Source organism: Leucopleurus acutus, assembly GCF_964270905.1.
Source record: "Leucopleurus acutus genome assembly, chromosome: 14".
Classification (NCBI taxonomy): domain Eukaryota; kingdom Metazoa; phylum Chordata; class Mammalia; order Artiodactyla; family Delphinidae; genus Leucopleurus; species Leucopleurus acutus.
Window position 1 is genome coordinate 7,371,750 of NC_139156.1, and position 20,428 is coordinate 7,392,177.

Consider the following 20,428-nt stretch of genomic DNA (forward strand, 5'->3'; position numbering starts at 1 on the left):
ACTGCTATCTTGAATTAGGAATTAGATAAATAAGACCTATTCCTTAGATTATTACAGATTGATACAATGCAACAAGTTCCCCTGTTATTAAAAATAACAAAGCTTTAAAATGATAATTTCCACATTCACCGAATGCCCATGACACATAAAGCAATATGCTGGGCACTGTGAGAAACATAAACACAGTAAAAACATGATTCCTATACTCAAAACAGTCCTTCATCACATTTGTGAGCCATAAAAAGCCAGTGTCCAAGTTTTCCAACTCTGGGATCAAAGATCCCTTCTGCAAAACTAGATCCTCTCACCAGAAAAATGACCCCCTCCCCCTGAAACATATATTTTTCAGGTTAACAATCCATGATTTCAAATGAGAATACCTTACAGAAATTTTTATTTTCACAGCAACGTAGGTTAATACATTCCTCAATATAAACACCTAAGGACAGCTATAGCCCCCACTGCAATACATAAAGGACTTCAACACACCCTTACAAGGCTTAGTGCCCTGGGGAAATCATCAAGGCTAAAATGTAATATAGTTGGCATGAGATAAGGGTAGGTGAACCTTCTCAAAAGGGCAAACCTGAAGAACAGACACACAAATCTAAAATCTGCTTAACTTGTTTTAATGAACAGATGAGAATAATCTAGTAGAGCTCATAACTTTTTGAATAATTTAATGCTGTATATTTTTTTCAAACTGAACATGCCCTACTCCATTTCCTTTTGTGTGTATATATTTCCTTATGAAGGCAACTATTGTTCACTTCAGTTCTATCAAAGCTATTAATAACTTTCTAGGTGTGTGCAGTATCACCACACCTTTTACAGTTCTTAGCTTCAACCTAAAAATATATATTTATAAAATTTCTTTGTATGATGTAAGAAATGTTCTAGGCACTTCCAAAAGCAACACAAGGACCAAAAGGTCTGATTTACCTGAAAAGATAAAGAGGAAGACCTGCACAGTACATGTATATGCGTGTGTGTGTGTGTGTAAATACACACATATTTTTTTGTTTCCCAAAGACAAAAATGAAGTAGTCTAAAGGTAAACGTCAACTAACTTTGTTCTTTTGGTTGGAGGAAGGGGAGATCTTTTAAATCACTGTCTTCACTATTTTTAGCTAACTCATGAAATAGCTGATGTCTGAAAGAATCTCATCTTAGAAATACTTGCTTAAGAATTCATTTCCTCTCTAATGTTTCTGAAGGATTTCTGTAATTAGAAACTAATTAGCTAGCCGAAGGTGGGGAGGATTACAGACCAAACAGCACAACGAAGTCAGCAACTGTGCTTTGGAATTATGATTTACAGTCTGCCTTCAAACTAAACGTTTTTAATAAAAACAGAACTTCAAATGATGAACTGCATGGTACGTGAATTGTATCTCAATAAAGCTGACATATACACACACAAACTGGACTTCTATTTGGCCTAATCCAAGACATAAAAAACAATTATTTCCCCTGACCACAAGCTCTGCACTAAACTGCAAATAGGGAATCCTGCCCCGACTAGCATGGAATATACACAGGAGGGCAGAAAATGAGGGTGAACAGAATAGAGATTCTGTTCTCTATTCATCACAGCATAAAAAACCTCCAAACTTTCCAGAACGTGAAAAACACAAATTTAAGTATAGGGACAAAATAATATTTAAAAGAAAACTATTTTATTGTCTAATGTTTGGGAATATGTAATTCCATTCTTTTCATTAACCATAATTTAGAGCTCACAGTTTCAGTTACTGGTGAGTTTTTGGCTACAAAGATGAGTAAATTTACAAATCAAATTTCATGAGAATGTCAATGAACTGTCCTAATTTTTGTTGTATCTCTATTACACACTGCTCAAGAGGAGCCAGTGATTAAAGTTTCTTCACAGATGGGTTTTCACTGTAAACATGGTGTCTAAAGAATGTGGCCTATACTGAGATAATTTAAGTTTTAGCTACCACATGTTTTGTACTTGAGGGGGGGGAAGCATCAGAATATATGCAAAACAACTTACAAAATGTCTTTGAGTTCTTCACATAACATTACGTTTTTACCACCTTTTAAGATTACGGAATAAAACGGAAAGCAGAAAAAAACTAAAAGAGTTGGTAGGTAGGAAAATACAGTAAATAAATCTAAGTGGTAAAACCTCACTTAAAGTAACAAAGATCAGGAAAAAGCGGGAAAGTTCCAGCAGAAGAGAAAGAGGTGACGTACACATGCTTTCTAGGTTACTGACATATCACACTATCTCCAAGAGTAACTAAAGCATCTTAATATGTTGTTTTGAAAATTTAACAAATGTTAAATATTACATGTTCTGTCCCTTCCTCTTCCATGTTATGAAGGCAAATTAAAAAGACAGCTGAGGGCTTCCCTGGTGGTGCAGTGGTTGAGCATCTGCCTGCTAATGCAGGGGACACAGGTTCGAGCCCTGGTCTGGGAAGATCCCACATGCCGCGGAGCAACTAGGCCCGTGAGCCACAACTACTGAGCCTGCGCGTCTGGAGCCTGTGCTCCGCAACAAGAGAGGCCGCGATAGTGAGAGGCCCGCGCACCGCGACGAAGAGTGGCCCCGCTTGCCACAACTAGAGAAAGCCCTCGCACAGAAACGAAGACCCAACACAGCCATAAACAAATAAATAAATAAATTTAAAAAGAATAACAACCCAAGCCAAGCTGTAGGATGTTATTTGAAATTCAAAATAGAGTCTCAGGAAGATAAATAAACCAAGTGCCCACTGTTTAAAAAAAAAAAAAAACAAGACAGCTGAAGGCACTCTAAGAAGATTAACTTTATAAAACTAATCTGCTGTATCAATATACATTCAAAATTGAGTGAACTACACAACTAGCTAAGTGGTGGTGCATAATTACAGATAAAGGAAAGTTAATATACTTTAAAAGCATAAAGACCTGAGAGTAAGTGAAATTATTAAAAAAAAAAAAAAAGCTCATCTTGTTCTATAAGCTGGGCCAGGAGTAGAATTTAACATATTTTGAAGTCACGGGTCACAACTCACTGGGGACACTTCACAGCTACTATGGAACTCCGTTGGTTAGAATATGGAGCTGGCTCATAGATGTTTAGAAAACAGACTTATTTTTTCCCCCATATATGGCACCGTTTTCAAAGTTTTGCCTTGTTTCTTTTGACATAAAACCATAATGGTAACTAACTTTGAAAAGAATGCCAAATGGTAAAAAAAAAGCCAGGACTTACCTGAGCCCACATGGGCCAGCTCAACACTACCCTGGAGTTCTATGGTAGCTGTGACATCACAGCATGGTTTATGCTGTGGGGTCAGGGTGGACTTGGAGTCAGCTGGCACAATTTCAGGAGCCCTTAAAGAGAAAAGTTAGTTTTAAGTGGTAATGTTCAGAATGTCCTTTACCATGGTCAGTAGAAAGATGCAGATGTGGTGGCTACGAGGTCTGGGTAGTTTTCCTCTATTCAGAGTTTAATTCACTTAACTGTCTTTGCATATTAAAAAGGAAACTATACCACCCAGTTATACTTTTTCTTCATACTCCTAACCATTTGGCTATAGTTCAAAGACAAACTTGGCTTAAGACAGACACAGCAATCTCTTTCAATACTCAAACATGACCTTCTTTTTAAATAAAATGACCTCAGTATTTTTAAATGTATCTTAAGTAGACACAAGCTATGGCAATCCCAAAAATAGTTTGAGCAGACCAAACAAATCACCTCCCAGATGCATTTTTTACATAATAACCAAAGGCTACAAGTTAAAATCTACCATTTCTATTCCTAGAATAGTGCTACTGAACAATAATCTTTTCAAAAAAACCAAGAGATGAAAACCACAAATTGGAAATAAATTCTTAATCTAATCTATACTTTATCACGATGGGTTTCTATTCAATTCATTCAATAAACTTACTCCATTATGAAAACATTTATTGATTGACTGATTGACTGCCACACCGTGCGGCTTGCAGGATCTCAGTTCCCCAACCAGGGATTGAAAGCAGTGAAAGCCCAGAATCCTAACCACTAGGCCACCAGGGAACTCCTGAAAATATCCTCTTCAGAAAAATTAAAAACTCAAATTATAGGGAAGTCACAATAATCTCTAAATAAGGCCTTTAAATGTTCTATTATTAACCATGACAAACTATGCCAAATGTAGCTTATACTTTGGTGCTCTTACCTCCTTAAATCTTTGATCAGATTGTTAACAACCAAACTGCTGTGAAAATATAAATCCCCAAAGTCATGAAAAAAAATACCTGAATTGATAGAGTACCTTCATAAGAAAGAAGATCTTGCCATGCAGGAAGAATTACTGCTAAAAGCACATGGAAGGATATAAAGGAACATGTCACAAAGTTATCTTTGGGAAGGTGATCAGAGATGAGGACCAGTGTTAATGGGTTAAAGATGAATGTGAGTTACAATCAGAAAGGTTACTTAAAATATTGCCAAAAAGTCAACTGAAGGGATATTAAAGTTCTTAAAATCTGAGGTTCTGGTCAAATAAAATAGTATATGTCAAAACCACATTCTGCACTGAAACCAAGTCCAAAAGTTTCTGACTTCAGGTAAAAATTTCATCTGTCAAGTTATCCTGGCCAAATCTGAAACCAAATATTAGACTTTTAGAATTATGCTATTTTAGATTGGCCTTCTAAGAGGAACTGAATAGTCTAGCCACTCTCTTTTACCAGTGAGAAAATTAGAGGATAAATAAGCATTTTAAAAGGGACAAACAGATAAAGAAGAAAATCTCTCACAACATAACTTTATACTATTCAGATTATGTCCATATAACTCTTCTTCTAGCCAAAAATACTGATAGAATTAAGACAGAGAATCATCAAATTGGAAGAGATATTTAAAAGTTAGTGCATCTTGATGTGGTCCCCAAGTAGAAGCACAAATCAAGAAAGTCCCTATAATTCGCTACTGCAAGAGAAGGTTCCACAGCTTCCGTTAATGCTCATGGCCCCACAACTATCCACATAGAACTATGGATCTACCACCAAATGGCAGATGCTTCCCCAAAGAGTTTCAGGCCCATACCAACAACCCATCAGAATCCTCACTATGGCATGTCTAAAACTGATTTTCATGTTTTCTACATTTAGGAAAAAATGATACTGCTATCCAACCCAAGTGTCCAAACAAAAAACCTGGGTATCTTTCTTAACTCTCCCCTCAGCCCCAATATCAATTCTTCCAAGTTTTATCCAACCTACCTTTTTAAAGTCTCTCTCAAATACATCCCCCTTACCCCATTTTCCACTGCCTCCACCTTAGGTAAGGCCGTACTCTTTCTCACCTGGATTGCTATAATTTCCTCCTTAAAAGGTCTGCTTGCCTCCACTGCTGCCCCCTCCCAATCTAGTCTCTAGGCTATGACCAGAGTGAGCTCCCCAAACCACAAATCAGATTAAGGCAGTGTCCTTCCCAAATGTTTACCACTGCCCTTACATTAAGAGCGAAAATCTTCAACCAGATGAACAGGCCTTGAAAGGTCCAGCATTATCCTGCAGCTATTTCTCACAGCTCCCATTCTATACTCCAGCCCTATAGACTTCTTTCAGTTGAATGGATGGGCCATGCTCTCTTGCCTCTGGAGTCTTAACAAATGCAATTCCCTCTGACAGAAGCACTCTTTTCCCTCTTCTAAGGTTTTGGCTTAGATGTCACTTCTTCCTGAAAGCCCTCTCCAAATGTCCAAATGAGATTAGGGTACATACTCCTCCTCTGACACCCTATACTTCCTCTCCTGAACTTATCACACTATTATTGACCTGTTAAATTATTTCTTCACTGGACCACAAGCTCACTGAGAGCCCTGACTTCTTTCCCGGTGCTTGGAAGCACACTCAATGATTGTCTGAATGCATAAATGAGTGGACGAACAAACAAATAAAAGGTGAAAATGAAGGCAATTCTGAAAAGCAAGTGGAGGGTGGAGCAGGTTGGACATTTGTCTTTTGAGATTTTAAGATATCTAATAAAGCCATAATTGTTTAAGCAAAAATGTGATACTGATGTAAAAAAAAAACACCAAACTAAAGAGCCTCAAAACAAACGAAGCAGCACCATTCTCTATGCGACAGAGCCGCCCAAATCAACGGGGAAGAGCGCAATGAAGCGTATTAGCGGGGATTATCTGTAAAAAAGATTTTAGTCCTTAGTGCAATCGAAAAAACTGTGAAAAACAAAGATAAAATGTTATAACTCTCCCCACAAAAAAAAGGTAAAGAAAATGTGCAAATATGTCTGGTACATATCTTTAATATATACATTATTTATATTCATATAGACTTGATACAACTTGATAAAATCACGAAGGAAAATGGACAAAAGACATAAATCACCAATTCACAGAAAAAAATACAAATGACTAATTAAATGAGATAGCTTGCCTCCATTAATAACAAACATCAGCAAAGATACAGCTATACAGGTACTCTCTTACACTGATGATGAGAATATAATCAGTACAGTCCTTCCAGGCAGCAATTTACCAACATGCACAAAATACCTCTGACACGTTTCCATCATTTGATCCTGTTACCCCATTTCTGGGAACCTAAGAAAATCATTAGATATGCTGACGATTTTGTTCATCAAAACACTATCAGAATAAAAAATTTTTAAATAACCCAAAGACCAATAATAAGGGCTATATTAACTTAAAGTACAGCAACTCGAAGTCATATTACACATTCATTTTTTTAAAGATGAAAATATTTTAATTACTTCAAAATGTAAAATTCAACAACAAAAAGAATGTACATTATTTCCGTTACATAAAAATAAATATTAAAAAACTGAAAATACAAATATGAGATTTCCTCTAGATAGTGATATTATAAACTATATTTTTTCATAGCTGTTCTCACCTCTGACATACTCTGCAATGAGTATGCTCTGCTTTTATTATTTAAAAATTAATTAAACCCTTATATACTGTTATAGGAAGTCAGTATATAATGCCAAATTTGATAAAACAAGAAATACTGCTATGTCCATCAACAGATGAATGGATAAACAAAATGTGGCATATAAGTAAAATGGAACATTATTCACACTTAAAAAAAGGAAGGAAATTCTGACAGTTACAACATGGATAAACCTTGAAGACATTACACTAAATGAAATAAATAAGCCAGTCACAAAAGGACAAACACCACCATATGATTCCACTTATATGAGGTACCCAGAGTAGTCAAATTCACAGAGACAGAAAAAAGAATGGTGGTTGCCAGGAGCTGGGAAAGGGGGACTGGGGTGTTACTGTTACTGTATACAGTTTCAGTTTTGCAAGGTGGAAGAAGTTCTGCACACAGATGGCTGTTATTGATGATTACACAACAATGTGAATGTACCAAAGCCACTGAACTGTACATTTAAAAGCAGTTAAGATGCCATATTTTGTTATGTATGCTTTACCACAATTTTCTAAAAGGAAAAAATGATAAAAGGACAGTACTCAGAGATATTAGAGGTCCTGCTCCAAATATCACCTATGTAGTACTCCTCCCTCCCACGAGAAAGTAAATGTTTAAATTTCATCTAATCACATCCAAATTGAGACTTATTCTGTAAAACGAATGGCCTGGCCTCTGAAAATGTTAATGACATGAAGAGTAAACAGGAAAAAAAAAACCCCACCTGAGGCACTATTTAGATTAGAAGAGATTAAACAGATAAAACAACTAAATAAAACGGATTATCCTTGATTGAATGGGGTTGGAGCAATAGCTATTAGTGAAACTATTGGTGAAATTGAATATGGACTTCAAATATTAGAGTTTCTGGATAATTGTATTGTGTGAATATGTAGGGAAAATGTGTTTTTAAAACATACAAGGCTATGGGCTTCCCTGGTGGCGCAGTGGTTGAGAGTCCGCCTGCCGATGCAGGGGACACGGGTTCGTGCCCCGGTCCGGGAAGATCCCACATGCCGCGGAGCGGCTGGGGCTGGGCCCGTGAGCCATGGCCGCTAAGCCTGCTCGTCCGGAGCCTGTGCTCCGCAACGGGAGAGGCCACAATAGTGAGAGGCCCACGTACCACAAAAAAAAAAAAAAAAAAAATACAAGGCTGAAATATTTAGGGGCAAAATGTCATGACATCTGTAGCTAACTCTCAAATAGTTCAGGAAAAACTCATACAGAAAGACAAATAGAGCTCGCAAATGTGGCAAAGTACTAACAATCGGAAAATCTAGGTCAAAAGCATTTGGTGTTCAATGTATTATATTTGTAACTTCTCTACTGGTTTTGAAATTTCTCAGAATGAAAGGCTGATGGGGAACAGCAGTGGTTACCTCCACAGATAAGGACTGAAGGTGGAGGGAAGAAAAAGAAACTTGCTTTTCTTTATAAACTCCTTCTATAACTGCTTGATTTTTATAACCCTGTGCATAGTTTAATTAATGTTTAAAGTTAAAGTTACTTTATGGTAAACAGTAAAGGTCTCTGGAGTCTAAATACATCTTTTTATACTTAATATTTAAACGATACTTTTGGATTTCATAATTCAATATGTTCATTTAATATAGTGCTTTTAAAAAAATGAAAGCCTTTACTCAATCAATGATGCATATTCAAATGTCACTGTCATACAATCGAGACTCACCACACATATTCCTTTTCTCAGCATTAGGAGGCACATTATTAGTTGGCAGGCCTGTGTAATCAATCATTTCTAAAAGCCAGGAATTATGTCTCAGGCAGACTAAAGGCAACCAGAAGGATACTGCAGGGGCTCTATTTCTGCCACTGCTATCCATTTGCCTTGACACACTCATTCCTGGAAGCTTCTTTCATATCCCAGATGTCAGGAAGCACTTTGAAAAGCCAGACTAAACTGGCCAGGGGGAATAAAATGTGTGTGTATTCTCTACAGATTAGAATCTTACACTGCTGAGAATTCCCACAATTCACTTAAAAACCATGACATAAAATGTTATTTTAAATCCAGAGTTCCAAAAGCACAAGAGGAAATCCTTTGAAACTTGAAAACAAGACAGAACTAGCTGAAGGTAATACTCCTTTCACAGTGCTAAAAATAATTCTATTACCTGTAATATCAACTACCTTGGACAGGAAGGAGATTCACAACCAAGAATGTGTATGGAGTGAAAAGGCACCGCAGTTTTTATAGCTACACGCACACATCCCATGTAAGATTATCACACAAAGTTAACCAAGGACATACAAGGCATTGCCAGCATTCTAGCAGCTTACTTTCCTTTTATGGATGCAGTGCCAAAGATTTGCTGCAGGAGTCCACGTATATTTTGGATTCTATTAAAAGCTTTTAATAGAATATTTTAACTCAAACCATTTTTTTTTAAATGTTTTAAAAAAGTGCGATGGTTTTAAATGTCAAAGACTAAGAAGACTTTTTTCAGGCTCCACATTCATTCATATGTAAAACAATATATGAAGGGAAAAGGGACACTAAATAGGAGTATCTTTTAGTAGGACAGTCTGGTATCAATATAAAATCAAATTCATAATCAAACAAAATGGCCCAGCATACAACCATAACTTAAAATGAAGCAATTCTACAGGGCAGGAAAAATTCTGAAGATGGAAAATATTGTCCAAACAGCTAAGGTATACCAAGTATAAGCAAACACAAGTAAAGCAAACAGAACAAATACTAGAGAAATGCCATACTAAAAATCAAGCCCAAATAATGTGGCTTAGCTATGGAATGATGAGAAATATTAGCAAGTGATAGATTACCTTGGGACACAGCAATCAACTTCACATAGGCATACTTATTTAGTTGACTTGGAAAAAAGGACTGAAAACATTAATATTCATAGGCATCAAACATCATTCAAAAGTTCCAGCAACAGTATTCCTTTCAACCATATCAAGCAAGAAAAACCACTGTGAATAAGAAATATATGGTCTTCATCTACTGTTTCTGGCACATACCTCCTAAAACCCTTGCAATTTCCTATATAAGAGCCATAAGGGTGTCTTTTGTTGTAATATTTAGTTTTGTTCTCAGTCCCTAAATAGCTCCAGAATGATAAAGATGAAATAAATAGGAGTCTTTTGTTGCTCATATAGCAAGCCCCCTTCAAGCACCTCTGAGTTTATGTTAATGAGGTTAACTTCTGGAAGCCCTCTAAGGATGGAGGCTGGTTACCAGGGGAACAAACCCAGTGATGAGAAGGTTGTATCTTTCAGCCCCACACCACCCTCACCTCCTGGGAGGGGAGAGGGGCTTGAGGTTCAAACAATCACCAATGTCCAATGATTTAATCCATCTTGCTCCCATAAAAATCCCCGATATGGGGTTTGGAGAGCTTCCAGGTTGGTGAACACATGGAGGTGCTGCAAGAGTAGTGGCCAAGAGAGGACACGGAAAGCTTGCCCTATGCACCTCTTCCACCTGGCTGTTCCTGGGTCACATCCTTTTATAATAAACCAGTAATCTAGTAAGTAAAATGTTTTCCCAGGTCTGAAAGCTGTTCCACCAAATTATCTGAACCCAAGGAGGTGACCGTGGGAACCTACGATTTATAGCCTACAATCAGAAACACAGCTGACAACCTGGACCAGCAACTGGCACGTGAAGGGGGTAGGGAGGAAGGGAGGCAGTACTGTGGGACTGAGCCCTTAACCTGCGGGATCTGATGCTACTTCCAGGTAGAGTCAGAATTGAGTTAAATTGTAAAATGCCCTGCTGGTGTCTGGAGAATCTGAGAATAGCTTGGTTTGGGAATCTGCCCCCACCTTCCCCCCCGATACACATACATACATTTGGTGGCCATTACTGCTATGAATGTAGTGTAAGGCTAGAGACACAAAGAAGTGAGTTTTTACTTACAAACACACCTATATACCACCTTTGTCTAGAAAAGGATAACAACATGGCTACATCACACTGAGTCAGTAAGCCTCTCTGCGCCTCAGCTTCTCCCATTGTATAAAATAACAAAACAACGACTCGTTTTGTCACAGAACCAGTGAAGGTTAAGTTAAAATTTTCTGAAATTGTCAAATTAAGATGCTATTTGTAATTTTTTAAATGTTATTTGTATTAATTTCCTATTGCTGCTTCAAACAAATTGCTACAAATTTAGTGACTTAAAGCAATACAAATTTTTTATCTTAAAATTTGGGAGAGGTCAGAAGTTCCACATGGGTCTCACTGGGCTAAAATCAAGGTGCACTCCACAGGGAGGCTCTAAGGTAGTTTTGCCTTTTCCAGCTTCTAGAGGTTGCCCACATTCCTTAGTTAAGGGCCCCCGCATCACTAAAACCTCTGCTTTTCCACCGTCACATCTCATTCTCCCATCTCTCTCCTTTGCTGATTAAGGACCCATATTACACTGGGCCCACCCGGATAATCTGGGATAATCTCTCCATTTCAAGGCCCTTAATTACATCTGCAAAATCCCTTTTGCCAAGTAAAGTAACAAATTCATAGGTTCTGGGGATTAGGATTTAGACATTTTGGGGGGCCAGAGTGCAATATTCTACCTGTCACACTACTTAAATCAGTCATGTAAATCAGAGAAAACCCAAAGGAGGTGGGGAGAAGCGCCTACAAGGAAGTCAAGTACTGGGCAAGTAAAACATACAAATTTGGACACTACCTCATCATTAATATTGTATTTTTCAAGATACCTAATGTTTTGTGTTTTCTGACAAGTCATCAATAAAATACCTCTGTGGAGCAAATTAATAATTTTTAAGGCTAAAGGAGTACTTACTGAACTAGAAAACAAGTTTCTTCTAATTTTTTCTTTACAATAACTTATATGCCCTGAGTTACCTTTAGAGTTAAAAAGTCAGCCACAAAGATATCTGAATAAATGTATAAAATCACCATTGTGTCTTATGTCAAGAATTTCCTTTTCTGTTTTGTTTTGATGTGGTAGTTTTCTTGGTATAAATCAACTTCTTATCATTCCAGTACACAGTACTACTATCTCTCAAAAACTAACCTATGACTTTTTCTTCCATTGAAGTTAATTTGATTCTGTTTGGGTTAGTGCACAACACTCCTTTCATTTGACCAGACACTATATCTCAAAACTAGGAATTTAAAAAGTCATCGTAGAAGATTACACACTGCAACAGATTTTTCTAGATGCAATATTGTGATTTATAGGAAAAACTGTCATTCAGATGACCAAATATATATGTTTGATCTTCATCCACAATTCCTGGCTCACAGCTTCCCAAAACCCTTAGAATTTCCTGAGTGATAAAAGTAATGGGATAGTATCTGGTTTCTGGTCCTCAGCTCCTGAAAACACTTCATGGAAGGTGACTTTTGGATCCCACCCCCAGGGTGGGAGCTGGTTGCCAGGGGATTAGAGGGTTGGGACTTTCAGTCCCACCCACTATGCCACCCTGACCTCCAGAGAGGGGAGAGAGGCCAGAGATCGCCAGTGACCAGTGATTTAATCAACAATGCCTATGTAATGAGGCCTCCATAAAACCCCAAAAGGACAGGGTCTGGAGAGCTTTCAGGTTGGTGAACACACAGAGATTTGAGGAGAGTGGCACACTTGGAAAGAGCATCATGGAAGCTCCATGCCCTTTCTCCAAACCTTGCCCTCTATACATCTCTTCCATCTACATGTTCATCTGTATCCTTTATCATAGCCTTTTATAATAAACCAGTAACCTAGTAAGTAAACTGTTTCTCTGAGTTTCGTGGGGCGTTCCAGCAAACTAATCAAACCCAAGGCAGGGGGTCGTGGGAACCTCTGATTTAGAGCCAATTGGTCACAAGTACAGGTTAACAACCTGGGCTTGTGACTGGCATCTGGCATCTGAAGTGGAAGGAGGTCTTGTGGGGCTAAGCCCTTCACATGTGGAATCTGATTCTCCCTCTGGGTAGACAGTGTCAGAATTGAGCTGAATTCTCGGACACCCTGCTGGTGTCTGAGAATTGCCTGTTGGTATGAGGAAGCTCCCCACCACACAGACACGCACAGACACAGACACACACAGACACAGACACACATAGACACAGACACTCACACACACACACACACACACACACATGCTGGAACTGGGCCTGGGAACCCTTTTCACCAGAGGAAGAAAAGTAACACTAATACAACCTTAAAAATTTACTTCCTTGAGAAAAACCATCCATATACATGATCTTTTTTTTTTTTTTTTTGCGGTACGTGGGCCTCTCACTGTTGTGGCCTCTCCCGTTGCGGAGCACAGGCTCCGGACGTGCAGGCTCAGCGGCCATGGCTCACGGGCCCAGCCGCTCCGCGGCATGTGGGATCTTCCCGGACCGGGGCACAAACCTGTGTCCCCTGCATCGGCAGGCGGACTCTCAACCACTGTGCCACCAGGGAAGCCCCATATACATGATTTTTAATACCAATACCAAAGTAAATTGAAAAGAACATTTTAAAATGTAATAAGCCTATACATTGCTAATTTTGGTTAAAATGAAAAAAGTGTTAATGAAACCAAATAAACAAATATCAATACATTCTGACATGTTTAACACCATGCAAGTTTTAGATATTTCTACAGTTATATCTGACACTCTGGAGTGGACACCTATACATCACACTGTATACAGCTTTCCAGTAAGGGGGCCAAAATACAATTGGCATCAATAAACAACTGCCACAAATATTAATTTTCAACAATTATGAGAAGGGGGGAAACATTAGATCAAATATAACAATATTTTTGTAGACCACATGCAAGAAAAAGTTAATTCTAATGTACTGCCTACGTTTTAAGAATCATATATATTTTTAGACCATCAAAATCTTGCTCAGTAATAAGACTACAATCCTCATGACTTCATTTCAACATGCTCCTTGATAATGAGATTCTGGTTAAGCTCGTAAGTCAGTGATTCTCAACAGGGTATACCAGTACATACTGCGGGCCCCCCAAAGCTTGGGAGCAGTGGAGATGTTACTAATTCATATGTTCTCTATAATGCCATTGCCATGGGGCAAACTGAACATTTCAGCATAAAAATTCCAGTTTCAACGTGTACTCGTTATATGAGCATGATTCTTTTCCCCCTACGCCTTCAACAGCACTCCCTCCCGCTGCCCCCCAATCTCAAACCCTTCTCATCTTTGTTAGCAGGATCACTAGACAAGCTAAATGGAAGAAAGATGCAGCTATTTAAGGCGAAATGCCAAACAGGAAGCAACACGTCCAATGACAATTGAATAAAAACTTTTCAAGTAAAAACTTCGATTTAGGACTCTAGGTATAGAAAACACTACGATTTTTTTCCTTATATATTCATCAAGTTATCAAATATTCATCAGGAAGACGGAGAAATTAAATATAAAGAAATCTGACTTTAGACTCTTCATATCCACAGACTGCCTAGTGATAAACTGAGGCCTCTCTACTCTTTCCAATAAAACCCTATGGGACCTACTTGCTCTGTCTTCACCTGACAGGAAGAAGCCAAGTTGGCTCCCAGTGGGTTGAGCTCCAGGTAGTCTGTAAGGTGAAAAGTACAGAAAGCTAGGAAGAAGGCAAAGAATTAAGAAATTTAGGAGAAAAGCAAAAAGGTTTATTTGTCTTTGGAAGGTCTATTTGTCTATTCGTCCAAATTCCAGTTTCCACAAATGTTTATTCACTCATTAACAAAAATTTCAATGCCTGCTATATATAAGGCAATGTTTTAGGTACTAGCAAACAGCTGTGAACAAAACAGACAAAATCCCTGGCCTTCAGAAAGCTTAAGTTCTAAGCAAGAGAGAGACAAATAAGGTGACTTCTAATAAGTGTATTAGAGGTAACAAGTGTTGTGAAGAAAATTAAAGTTGGGGGAAGAGAGGACAGGACAGGGCTGAAATTTGAGGCCTCACAGAGAAGGTGACATGTGAGAAAACACCTGAAAGAAGTAAATTAGCTAATCCTGCAATCTAGAGAAAGCAATCCGGGCAGAAGAAAGAGCAAGTACAAAGCTTGAGGCTTATTTGCAGACAAGAAAGGTGGCTAGAGGGCAGGAGTGAATGAGCGAGGTTGAGAGTAACAGATAAGGTTAGAGGGAAACGTGCGTTTGTACAAAAGTGGGGAAAGTAGGTGTGGGATAGAAAGCAGAGAGAGCCTATAAAATTGGCTTTTACTCTGAGCAACACAGCGAGAATCACTGGAGGGTTCTAAGCAAAGTTTTAGAAGAGTAGCTCCTATTCAGAGAACAGTTTGTAAAGGACGACACGGACATAGAGGGGATCGTGGCTTGGACCAGTGTACTGAGAGGTGGCCAGATTCTGGGTATATTTTGAAGACAAAGCCAGTGAGAATGGAGTATAAGAGAAAAAGAAGAAAACCAAGGATGACCAAGGCTCTGGACGCAGCAAATAAAACGATGAACTTGCCATCAACTGAGATGGGGGGAGTGAGACAACAGATTTGAGAGACCAGTTCAGTTTTTTAGCCTCACTGAGTTTGAAATATTACATATTCAAGAGAAGATGTTGTATAGGCGGCCGCTGGATATGAGAGTCCAGGGCTCAGGCATACAAAAGTTATTATACAGATTTAATTTGAGATTCTTATCTGACCCTGAAACTTTTCAAGGGATCAACTTGGGATCACAAATTTAAATGTTCTTCTAAAGGGCAACTGATTCAATACAACAGCAGAACTAAAACGGTATGTTAGGTAGTGCTGCTTTATCTCTAGAGACATTATCATCTGTCCAGTGGGAAAGTTAGACCATGATTAGCACTGACATGACCTCCCAGAAAATAACCTGGCACCACACTGCTGACACTCCAGAGACAACAGCACATTTAAATTCACACCTCTGCCATTACCATTTCACTCCCACTCCCAGATTCCATTTTTACTGGTGTCAGGTTTTGGCACCAGTAAAACGTTGGACGTTGGACGTCCCCAACTTCCTCTCATCACGTAAGATAATGTGACCTATGTGAAATTTATACCCAACAGTCATGTAAAAGATACTTACTTAATACTGTGGAAGCTTTAGCTTTACCCTTCTCAATACTGAATCTTCCTCATTCCCATTTTACCAGGTACAAGGCTGAGGTTGATTTTTTTTTATTTCAATTTCAAATGGGAAAGTCTCACATTTTATACTTAGTATAAATTTTATGCACATTTATACACTTTATACTTAGTGTATGTACTTTGGAGATGATTTTTTAAGTATATGTGCTGCCAAAGCAAACACTAAGATAGTTTTCTTAAATGCCTAACATCGATAAACCATAATATACCATATCTAATGAAATCTGGAGAGCAAAAGACAGGTAGAAAGGGAGAAGTAAAGAATACTTTTCGGAGACTTCCCCAGTGGTCCAGTGGTTAAGACTCCGCCTTCCACTGCAGGGGGCGTGGGTTCGATCCCTGATCGGGGAACTAAGATCCCACACGCCGCACAGTGTGGCCAAAAAAACAAAAAAAAAAATGATTAATTTTCAATACTTGTGGACTTCTGTTAACCCAATACAATGTAAACAACTAAAAGTTTTTAACATATTTCAAGGATATTTACAAATCAGGATATGACTACCAAATAAAGACGGAGCCATAATCTTTCTACAACAGTTGAGAACCATATTATGCAGTGAATAGTCAAAAATATTTGCTGATAGGAAAGACAGAATCCACATTACCAAGAACCAATTACAATCAATCCTTGGCCCTAAGAACCTAGAAACTCTGGAGTATGTGGGAATGTGGATTTAATGACAAAGAAACTGTTTTATAAATGAAATAAGACCAAATTTAATATCGGTCCTACTGGGAGAAGTTTTTGTTCAGCTGTAAGAATGCAAAGAGGTACAAGGATGGTTATCCAAAAGAAGTAGATATAGGTAAAGAAATAAAGGCAGCACCAAGAAGACACAATAGTCACAAAGACAAGAAATAATAGCCATAAAGACAAAGATATATTGATTGGTCTAATGTGTGTGTCAAGGGGAGAAAATAATTCAAAGCAAGAGTTCTTAACATACGATACACTAACTTGAAGAAACAGTGACCCCAAAAGAGGTTAAAAATCACTGCAGTGTAGTTCATTACCATCTATAAATTTACATGTACTATAACACCACCTTGTAGTTAGCATGTACGTAGTACGCTACTGCCTGCAAAAATAATTTTAAGAGTGTTCCAAAAGGCATACAGGTAATTAAAGGACAATCACACCTAGATACAAAAGATCACATAATGTAAGATTCCATTTATATGGAACATTCAGAATAGGTATATCCACTGAAACAGAAAGCAGACTGGTGATTACCAGGGACTTGGGGGAGGAGAAAATGTGGAGTAACTGTTTAAATGGGTATAGAGTTTCCTTTGGGGTGATGAAAATGTTTCAGAACTAGACAGAGGTGGTGGTTGTACAACACCGTGGATACACTAAATGCCACTGAATTGTTCATTTTCAAAATGATGAATTTTATGTTATGTGAATTTGACCTCAATTTTTTAAAATTCATAATAAATAGAACCCTTTTGTAGCTCCTGGTTTAAAAAAAAAAAAGACATTCAGACCATCTGTGGTACCTCAATTTGGGGAGAGAAAAAAATCAATGTGATGTAATGGAACAGCACAGATGGCTGAAGACAGCTCAGTGTGCTTTCATCCCTCGTCCTCAGGACAGGAGAACACTGGAGCTAACAGTTACTAAGTGCCTGCTGTGTCTGGTGTTCAGAAGGGCTCATCAGCTGGGACTTTTTTTTTTTTTTGGCCAGGACAAAACTAAAATTAAAAAACTGAGATTTCTTGAAATCTATTCTTAGGACTTGCAGGTTCATATAGTCATGTATTCCATATTCTTGGGGCTATATTCAGGGTGATAAACAAAAGAAATTAGTACTGAAAAAATATATATACACAGCTAAGCCATGTTGAAGGCTTAGCTATTGTTCCACACAGATTTAACTTTAGTAGTTATTCAAAATTTTCTTTACAAAACTTAATGTCAAAGTAAGCACCCCATCCAAATAATTTAAATCACATAATTCAAATAGCTAACCTATTCAAAAAAAAAGAGAGGGGGAGGGAAAAAAATACAGAGGAGTCAAGCAACTGCTTCTATGAAGTACATCACGAATAACTAACTCACAAGGTCAGTAACTGGAGGAAACCTTACTCTCTCAACACGTCTCTGTCCCTGAACAGCTCTGAGCCAGAGACTGAGACCAATATCCAGAATTTCCTTAGGAAAGCACTAAAACACAAAACACACAAATCATAATTTGAACTATGGAATCAGCTGGCCACGTGAAATCAGTTCCATAAAGTTTGCAAATATTCACTACATGACATTCATGTTAAATTAACATCAGTATTTTCAAGGTCAATATTATGTTTGTTCAACTTCTTGGAGTCACACATTTTTGTGATATTTTTAACATCTGACTAAAGCTTCTATCATCACAAGACGCTCACACTGTTTACAAACACTCTGAAGCAGCAGCTGGTGTTCCTCAGTCACATCTTGTTACAATAAATAGAGTAGCAGTTTTAAACTCCAGGTATACGGTTTACTACTGATATGTAAAAATCTTTGCTATAACTTAAAAATTTTTCTAATGATGGAAAGACACATGCACAATGAAATGGGAGGCAATTTACGACGTTATGACAAGATCACAAATACAGAGATTCTTATGCATGCATACTGGGATTATAGCTATCATACTGAATGAAATAAATACTAAATAATACTGACCTTCCTTATATCTTTCATGTCATTTTTAATATCTTTTCCCATCCCATTCAAAAAATGAAGAAACTTACCCACACAAGCATTGAGGAATAGCCAATCAGTCTTTTTCATCCTGTTTTTAATTTGCTTTAGTTTTTTGAAGTCCACTTCAAGTTCCTCCTTGCTGCCAACAGCACCAGCCAACTCAATCCTCTGAAAATCCATTTTCATCTCAGAGTCCCGTTTCGTAGTCGGCGGCGATCTTCTTTGGCTGTTGCCACTGCTACAGCTTCCTCTCCATCGAGCTCTGTCTTGCTCATTTATTATTGAAGAAGCCTCTTCCGTCTCTGCCAACTCGATTGCTTCAATATTATTAGGTCTGGGATGATCGCAAACAACACATTTTTTAGCTTTGGCCCAGTTTTCATATGTGCAAATAGAACAAGTCCAATGCTGGGTCCTTGTGTTCAGTTTATTCCTATCATTGTATTCCTCGCAAGGGTCAACAGAAAAAGCAACTGGTCTTGAGCCAGATCCTGAGGATTGAGGAGATTCTGTGGGACTCCTGGTCCTACGCTGGGATAAACACTGAGTGCATCTGATTGCTCTTGGCCAGTTCAAATATGTGCACATGTGGCATGACCATTTATTCGCATTTTCCATGCTGTACGAAGACTTAACCCTTGGTCTTGCACTGGAGTCTGGACATATCAAAGGACTACTTCCTCCTTCGGTGCCGGAAGGATCCCAATCTCTACCGACATCACTTGAACCACTTTTAAATGGATCTTCTGTAATTATTGTTCCACTAGGTCTCTGGGCACGACACATGGTACACTTGATTGCAGATGGCCAGTTTTCATACGTACAGTATTCACAAGCCCACTTAATTCCACGTTCTGACATTGTGCACTTCTTGAAGTGAGTTATGTCAGGCAGGAAGCTATAAATAATTAGGACATGGTTATTAAAACAATAACTACATAATCCCATCCCTGAAAACATGCACAAAATATAAAAGTACCCTTCAACTTATAAAACCTCAATTTCTCAAAAGATGCATGTAACATTTCACACTCAACTACCTTTTCTTAACATTTCTGGAGAGATACTGGACATAAGTTCCCAAAGAAAAATCTTAGACCTGGGGATTTAATGAAACTGTACTTTGGAATGCAAGAGAAAAGGCAGAAGATAAAGAGAGGTTTATTCTAAGACGGAATGAGGTTAAATCAGGACTCCTCTAACAGAGATGTTTAATCTCAGCCAGGTCATCACCATCAATTTAGAAAAACAACCAATAGTTAAAAGATTCAAAGGGAAGGGACAGAACACAAACCAAGTATCTTAAACACATAACCATTCTCAAATTATGAGCAACATAGATTATTATGCTATCTAGGTATAGTACCACAATGTTTGATTCACTAAAGAATTCAGAAAATCAAACAGTCAATTCTATCATTCTTGCTAAGGGAGAAAAGCAGCCTAAACGTGCTAATTATCCACTGCTCTTAATAAGCACAGGTAGGAAAGAAAGATGTTAAGTAGTAATCCTTACAATTAACAAAGTAACACTGTGAAACAGAGATAAAGTTCCTTGATAGCCTATATCCTCAAAATCTTGTTCTGTCTAGAGTGCAGAACATAAAAACTGCACATCACCTATACTTGGGACAATCAACTGATGAAACATCCCTGACATAACAACTAGCATAATCGCTCCAATATAATTTTGAATATTTATACTCAAAATA

The 20,428-nt window shown here is 38.0% G+C and overlaps 1 protein-coding gene across 6 annotated transcripts in view; it reads right to left on the reverse strand.

The window, feature by feature from the left end:
- ZRANB1 (zinc finger RANBP2-type containing 1) overlaps nucleotides 1-20,428 on the reverse strand; it is a 69,677-nt gene that overhangs the window by 27,643 nt on the left and 21,606 nt on the right. For 5 of the 6 annotated variants that reach the window (XR_014326760.1, XR_014326761.1, XM_082855068.1 and 2 more), the window contains one exon: nucleotides 18,764-19,614. Coding sequence is in view for 3 of the 6 variants with exons in the window: in XM_082855066.1 (XP_082711192.1) it covers nucleotides 18,764-19,614 (851 nt within the window). In the remaining 3 variants the exon portion in view is untranslated. Of the gene's footprint in view, nucleotides 1-3,226; nucleotides 3,349-18,763; nucleotides 19,615-20,428 lie in introns of those variants that run through there. The other variant, XM_082855069.1, reaches the window with a different exon arrangement.